Raw genomic sequence first — 8,481 nt, forward strand, 5'->3', positions numbered from 1 at the left:
AATTACCAGGACATAAGGCAACAGAAGTATCCACAGTAGATAAAACATCATTCAAGGAAACATAACTCTATGACTCAGGAATTTCATAAAAAGATATTAACAAAACTGAACTGAGAGATCACAAAGTGTTTTATACAGATGACTAATTTTAATACAATTACTATTTCATTAATATCAAGTATTAAGCCTTGTACATTTATTTGTTAATTTCATTGTTCTGTATCGCTTAAAAATTAGAAGGCTAATTTTAACAACTGTAGTTATGAATTTAAATATAAGAACAATTTATAAACCTTAAGGGAAATGCCTTCATCTCTATACTAAGCATATTTACAATGGCACTAACAAAAGTACTTCCCATATTTGGCTTCAAACAAGAGATGTGTTCGTCATAAACACAATGCCCCCTATTGCACCGCTTTGAAATTATTTTTTTTGACCTTGAATGATGACCTTGACCCTGAACTTCCACCACTTAAAATGTGCAGCTTCATGAGAACGCCGCTTTGAATTTATTTTTTTTTACCTTTGTCTTGAAGGATGACATTGACCTTAAACTTCCACCACTCAAAATGTGCAGCTGCATGAGATGCACATGCATGCCAAATATCAAGTTGCTATCTTGAATATTGAAAAAGTTATGGCCAATGTAAAAGTTTTTTTCGGACAGACGGACATACTGACTGACAGACAGTTCAACTGCTATATGCCACCCTACCCGGGGGGCATAAAAAGGTTGTGTTTAACAATTACATACACATGAAATATAAAACTATCAAAACTTAAGAATGATCCCCTCTGCAACTGATTGGGCATTAAATAATACATGAGGTGTAACTTATAATGCAATGAGTAGCAGTCTGGGAAAACCAGGCTTAACCCTTTGCATGCTGGGAAATTTGTAGTCTGCTAAAATGTTGTCTGCTGAATTTCTAAAATTAGCATTTTCTTCGAGTTTTTTTTCTAAGAATACTATCAAAATAGCAAACAGTTTGGATCCTGATGAGACGCCACGTTCTGTGGCGTCTCATCTGGATCCAAACTGTTTGCAAAGGCCTTTAAAATTCGGTTCCAGCCCTGAAAGGGTTAATAAAAGTGCATTAAGTGTTGTCCCAGATAAGCCTGCGCAGTCCACAGAGGCTTATCAGGGACAACACTTTCCTCCCAAAAATGGATTCCCACTTAAAAGAGACTTCCTTTAAACAAAAACTACAATAAAAGCAGAAAGTATCATAGATAGATCTTCATCCCCTGCTTCATAACTTACCTGCAGCATTCTGTTCTTTCTGGATGTCTCTGTTGTCAAGTCCATAGCTGTTCATGGAGAATGTGTCCGCAAGTTCCCGGTACCGTGGCTCTGTCGGATGGTCCTGCCCAGTGACTGCCATCCGACCCTCGTTCCATGACACATCATGAACAATCAACGAGGCCAAGTCACTCAGTTTGAGAATTATCTTCTCATAGTACGCGAGGACTTCATCCTGAAAATCATGAACAAATAAATTAACCTCACTCTGTCCAAAAGAGGTTTGATGCAAAATTGTGGGCGTTAAGTTTTTTCCTGATTAGCCTGTGCAGTGTGCCTTTCCGTCTAGACTTGATTTTTGTTCTAATGGTGACTTTCTTTAACCCTTTCCCCCATAAGAAGCAAAGTGAAAATGAATTTTGCAACCAGCATAAAAACAGAACAGCCTGCAAGTTACTAGCAGTCTGTTCAGGTTTTATGCTGTTTGCTGCTCATCAATAACTAAGGGTTGGAAACGAAGCCTTTAAAACTTCAATATAGTAAAAAAGATATTTAATTACATGTTACTTTTTAAGAAACTACAATTGCGCCAAAATATGTTTCTAAGTGGGAAAGGGTTAAATGAAAAAATCCATTACAGCAAAAAGTGTTGTCCCTGATTAGCCTGTTTATACTGCACATGCTTATTTGGAATGGCACTTTGTGCACATGCATTGAGCCCTTGTTCCCAGAGTAAGCCTCATATGTTTTATCATTATATACCAGTTTATATTTGTCTTGTTCTGAGAAAACTGGGTTTAATTCATGTGCGTAAAGTGTCGTCCCAGATTAGCCGGTGCAGTCCGCACAGGCTAATCAGGGACGACACTATCCGCTTTAATGGTAATTTAAGTTTCAAGGAAGTCCCTCCTTACCAAAAATCAAGTTAAGGCGGAAAGTGTCATCCCTGATTAGCCTGTGCGGACTGCACATGCTAATCTCGGACAACACTTTACACACATGCATTATGACCAGCTTTCACAGAACAAGACTCATAAACCAGTTTATATCATCCAATCAGATGTTGTCATACTTACAATTTGACTGCCCAATATTTTAATTTTTATATGGATTATAGTCTCAATTTAACACAATATTACCAAGTCAGTCTACTGCGAAAGTTTCATTCATGAAAAATCTATATAATCTACATGGTCTTTTATCTTGACCTTTGACATATCTGATAAAGCACAGTTAAATAATTAAAACATACATTTGTACATAGGTTACTTTTCTAATCCAATTCATTTCTGAGGGCTTATTATAGAGAACTAAGAACGCACAACTTTAGTGCAGAGTTGATACTGAATAAATTGTAAACACAATCAAAGAAAATAACAGAATTAATATAACAGGTATATAATAAAATGATTATTTAAGAGCGTGGTGAACAATTCTATGATATATTTGGACTTGTCCACAGCTGGCATACTCACCTTGGTCTTGTATAGCAGCTTGTTCAATATGGAACATCAGCTGTGAACTGGTCCAAATTAATGTATCACCATATTCTACACACCAATAGTCAATTAACATATATTAATGGACATTATATCGCCCCATTGGTGCAAAAAGGTACCATTATGTGCCTTCTTGTTTAAATGGTACCTTTTTGCACCAAGAGGGCGATATCATCTTGGAATGTGCTGTAATTAAGGTAAACTTTACAAAAAATAACCTATTTTTATAGTTGCAAATTAGATTCTACATGTTTCACTAAAAAGATGATATTCTTGTTCCATAACACTCAGTGCTCCAGCTAGTATTTGAAAGGACACAGTGCCAATCTGTCAAACGGTCATTTATTTTTTTTAAGTGCAAGTAGTCATGTAATCCCTGTGTCATTTTTTCAAAATAGCATGTTTTATATTATTATGATTTTCATATAACATGTATTTTTAATTTTAACATTTTCATTATAAATAAAACTGTGTTCACTGTGAAAATGTAATTAATTTATTAAAACTTAAAATAAAAGTTCCTTTATTATAATATGATCAGATCCAAAAAAGACATGGTTGAAATAAGATTGCAAGATCGTCATTAGATACATAACTTTTTACACTGGCTACACTATTTGTGAGGCTTAACATTCAAACAATTGTTCACCATGATAACCACAGGCAATCTGCACAAGTTGCTATCCCCCCCCCCCCCCCGCACAAACTGCAACCCCCTCTTCCCAGCAGCTTAGACCCCTTACAAAACCCTAAAATTGTATGGCAAGCGGTAAGATGCATAATCCCAAGAAACTAGGTTTCTCATGAAAACCTAGGTTCTCAAAATGAGAACCTAGGTTCTCATGAGAACCTAGGTTTTCAAATGAGAACCTAGGTTCTGATGAAAACCTAGATTCTCATTTGAAAACTTGGGTTCTTGAAGCCATGTGCAATCTTCAAGCGAGAACCTAGGTTCTCATTCTGAGAACCTAGGTTCTCATGAGAAACCTAGTTTCTTGGGAATATGCGTCAAACCGCAAGAAACTAGGTTTCTCATGAGAACCTAGGTTTTCAAATGAGAACATCTCTTGAAGATTGCAGAATGAGAACCTAGGTTCTCGCTTGAAGATTGCACATGGCTTCAAGAACCCAAGTTTTCAAATGAGAACCTAGGTTTTCATGAGAACCTAGGTTCTCATTTAAAAACCTAGGTTCTCATGAGAACCTAGGTTCTCATGAGAAACATAGTTTCTTGGGATTATGCGTGGAACCGCTTGCCTTAAAATTGTCCATTTCTTATAAACAGTTCCAAAACAAAAAAAATGTCAAAATAATTTAATTTTTAACTTTTTAAATTGTAAAGATTTTGTGAGGGGGCAGCAGCTTTTGGGGGGAGCAGCTCGGGTAGGGAGAGCAGGGGGTGCAACTGATGCCGCGTGCATGTGATTATAACATGTTCAAATATATATCAGGTCTCTTTATCTCGTTTATTTTGTTAAACAAACTCCCATTTTGAACATAAACGTGATGATTTAATAAAAATAAAGCGCGCTTGTGTGAATATGTTAACGACGTCGAGATAAAATCAAAAAGACAATTTTGTTATCTTTTTTACAACCATTATTCTCGTTTATAATCTAATCAATCCCGACTTAAAATTATTGCCTTCTGAGATGTATTATATTTCGTTCGATTTTTACATCGCAAACGATTTTTGCTGAAACTATATTGCCATATCGTTATCGATAAACAAGTTCGACAAAAGGGCAATCGTACTTTTACTTTGCATGCATGCTAATGCATTAATCAAATAACCTGACCGGTTTAGATGATATATTTACGTTTAAAATTATTCTTCACTAAAGCAAAGACCTAGAATTTATTCTAGGTCTTTGACTAAAGCAAGTACAGAAAACAAAATGTTACTATTCGATAAAATAGCACAGACTAAAATGCTTCCCGAACAAAATTGCACGTGCAGCCGTTTTTTGACGCAACAACCTTGATTTTACGATCGTGTAACATCGGCAGTTTCCGGAATACGACTTTCATCACTAAACGACGAAATTTTCGATTTCAAAGTATATTTATGCGGATTAAGTCTGTCGTGTTGTAATAATAACAACAACAATAATAATAATAATAATAATAATAACACACGTTTCATATGTTACGAAAGTTTCCCAAATTTGGAATATAACACAAAATCTATCGCAACTACGGTTACAAGTTTGTTGCAATCTGATAACTATTTAAAAGAAGTTACATGCATATATAATCTTAACCAAAATTATTGCATGATACAATGCGTACATCAGATCAGTGATTAACGCTGTAAAGTTCAGAACACATAAAATGAAAAAATACATTCTGTAATTACAGAACTATAATTTTATTTGAAACAACAGAAAGCAACAACATAAAGATCCAAGACAACTTTCACGAAATTCAAGACGTGACGCGCCTCATTCATTACAGCGACATATTTATTTCAACACAATAATTACTCTGAAACAACAAATGTTGCAAACATAATTACCATCAGCGAATCAATATGTATTCATTAACATAACAAAACCAGTTCTTAGGCAAAAATCAATACGGGGACCACTCACGCCGCTAAAACTGCTTCCGACATGCATGGAAAGAAATTATAAAAGTCACGATAAATTCTCGAAGACAAGCGCGTGCTTGCGAACATGATACAAAAGTATTTCGTTTATCCTGTTGCTTCTATTTTCAGATGAATTACAATTGAGCGGCGACAAATTCAAATACGACATTATGAAATACTGGTATCACTGAATAATATAATATAATATTTTGTGTAAAAATAAAAAGCCACAGTTTTTATCAATACAACTTTAAATTTATGGATGTTCTCTTATAACCGCACCAATATGCTAGATTTAGCATAACAGTGGCATATCATCATCGCTTTGGTGCGATTATGTATTCACGTGTACCGCATGTCTACTAAAGCGCGGGGAAATAAACGCGAGATACTATCAACAGTCTTTAGCTTGTTATCTGCAGTGCGCCATAATTGAATGAACACATGTACAAATAGCTACTTGGCCTTGTGTATTACAGATGTAACGAATAGCAAATGTCAATTTTTAACCCGAAGCGATAAGCAGCAGTTGAGGTTTTGTATTACACCGAAACTAGGTTTATCATTAAAAGTAATGATATTTCAATTAATAGCTCAAGAGACACGTAAGCCGCCTGTTTATCTGTTTTCCAATACAATAAACCAATATCGATTGTCTATATGGGATTCGGGTTAACGAATAGAGAACTAAGTCACTTCATATTTTATCGTTCAGTATATAAATATTAAATCTGTATCGCCACGAGTGAAATAAACGGTGTGGTTAGATAAATCACAATCAACATTAAAATAGTTCAAACATTAATTTCTGGCGGTGGTATAACTGTTACGCATGCTGAACATTATTTTTAGCAGACGATTATCTATCAGTTTTAACTTGATTGGTATGATAAGAGAAAGGTGTGTTTCCAAATAGTAGAATAAGAATAACATGAATTGTTAAATGATATAATTAAACGCAAGTCTAACCTAGGTCAATATACAATATAATACAATCCGACAAAATAATGTAGACACGTGACAATAACAAGTATGCGAGATAGAAAATTAACATCTCTCAAGTTATTGCCAAACTGAAACATGCTGGGGCACCTGAAGGGTCAATCGGAGAATGCACTTCACTTGATTATATTGGGGCCCAAATTGGGTGCGTAAGTTGATAGCAGATGTCGATTACAGTTAGCTTTACAATATAACACTTGCGTATTGTATCACTGACACACTTCCCTTTTAAGCCGGTAGTTGGGCTTCATTTGTTTATTAAAGAGCTTAACATCTAAACAAAGACTGGCGCTGACAGTTAGAGTTGCGCGATTAGCCGGCAGTTCATTTGCAATTGAAAATATTAAGTTTTAACCTCTCAGAAAGGAAATAATTGGCTGCAATGATTAGGTCTGGCAGAGAAAACAACGATTTTAATAATAAACATAAGAATCGTATTATTTATATCTATATTAAATTGCCATATTCGACGCTATAACGATAACCCGGCCCATTCAATTTAACTCACCACTTATTAACGAGCCATTAAATATGTAACTTCATATTAAAATAATACAAATTTTATCATGTGTCTTAAATTAAGTGTGTTAAATAAATAAATACATAAATAGAAAATCACGATTTACTAATTAAGAGCTATAAATTCTTTTCATAAACAAAAATCACGTAATTTTGTCATTACTGCTATACATCATAACGTTTAGTGAAATATTACACACAACGTGCTCATTGTTGTAAACAAAATTGTACAAATCATCCTTCAGTATACACGCCTAAATGTATACGTAGTATAATCTGTCGGAGTTAAATTTCATTGAAAACAACGCCGCGCTATCTATCCCTGTTTTGCCACATGTTATTAATACACGCGTCCGCTGTGCTCGAACATTATTGACATTAATTTATTTCCCTGTGCTGAACCCCCGACAATATGATGTGCCAGCGTTTGCGAAGCTGAAGAAATGTTTTATTGATCTTACCTCACACCTATCCGAAAATCCATTAGCAGTTTAAAAATTATATATATATAACAATTTAAACTTTTGTTATATACTTATTTTATTTTTAAAGCTCCACTCACATACGGGATATAAATATGCAAATTAACACGTATTTTTATTGAAACTCGAATAAATTACAACAAAAACATAATTTGTACAAAGACCATACGACATAAACCTTTGATGTTAACAAACCATTATATATTATTCATTTTAAACGAACCATGTAAAAACGTGGTTCAGAGAATCGCAAAGGAAAATAATTAATTAAATAAAAATTATATAAATAATAAATTATAAATAAATAAATGTGAACAAATATTTGTAATAAAGACAAAATAAAGGTATTATATTGAAACATACTATTTAATTGAATTAATGAATTATATATGTGTGTGAATAAAATATAAATTTATAATTATCATGTTTATTTTAATTATGTATACATTATTTAATGAATTACCTCTCCGTGACTTGGCAACCTCCCATCAGGGGTACATTCTGGCAAAAAATACAATCGCACACTTGCGAGCTCGGACGAAGAATGTTTATCCTCCCAAACCAGTTGTAACTCGGCTATGCATATAGGAATGGAGTCTAGTATCTTCATAAAGAAAAACTGTCCAATACTAATAATTTTGTTATTTCCACCCTTTCTGTATTTAAATGCCTTATAAAAGGTACTTGATCCATGCTTTCCACACGCCGGTCCAAATTTCTGCAAATAAATAATTTTTTCTCCATTAAGACGCCCCATAACAATCCATGCAATATCATCATGTATAATTCACTCCGCAAAATATCAGATAAATAGCTTTCAATAAAAGTAGGTCATTTACACAATAAATAACTGCGTTTAAATGCATATTTCGGCTTTAAAATATATAAACAGATATATAGTACATTGATAAATTATATGTTTATAAAATATTTCATATTTACCCTCACTTTCACGTCCTCCATTTCATCTTTTTTATATTTGTTATTTCAGAATGTACATGTAACCTCTACAATAAGATATATTTAGACACTAATCAATGACGTCACAAAATATAAAAGAGCACTTGCTACCTCATTAGCATAAATTATAACTATGGCTCTTGATCCTTAACAAATGAAGCAATAAAATATTAATTTTAA

At 33.8% G+C, this 8,481-nt stretch overlaps 1 protein-coding gene across 6 annotated transcripts in view; it reads right to left on the minus strand.

Annotated features, from left to right (window-relative positions):
• Window positions 1-8,365, minus strand: part of LOC127842412 (AT-rich interactive domain-containing protein 5B-like) — a 44,770-nt gene extending 36,405 nt beyond the window's left edge. For 5 of the 6 annotated variants that reach the window (XM_052371900.1, XM_052371904.1, XM_052371903.1 and 2 more), the window contains exons 1-2: window positions 7,805-8,121; window positions 1,268-1,481 (exon numbers count right to left, since the gene is read on the minus strand). In XM_052371900.1, the coding sequence (XP_052227860.1) occupies window positions 1,268-1,481; window positions 7,805-8,098 (508 nt within the window). In that variant the 5' untranslated portion in view covers window positions 8,099-8,121. Of the gene's footprint in view, window positions 1-1,267; window positions 1,482-7,804; window positions 8,122-8,283 lie in introns of those variants that run through there. The other variant, XM_052371902.1, reaches the window with a different exon arrangement.
• Between the last annotated feature and the right edge of the window lie 116 nt (window positions 8,366-8,481).

Source organism: Dreissena polymorpha, chromosome 8 (genome assembly GCF_020536995.1).
Source record: "Dreissena polymorpha isolate Duluth1 chromosome 8, UMN_Dpol_1.0, whole genome shotgun sequence".
Lineage (NCBI taxonomy): Eukaryota > Metazoa > Mollusca > Bivalvia > Myida > Dreissenidae > Dreissena > Dreissena polymorpha.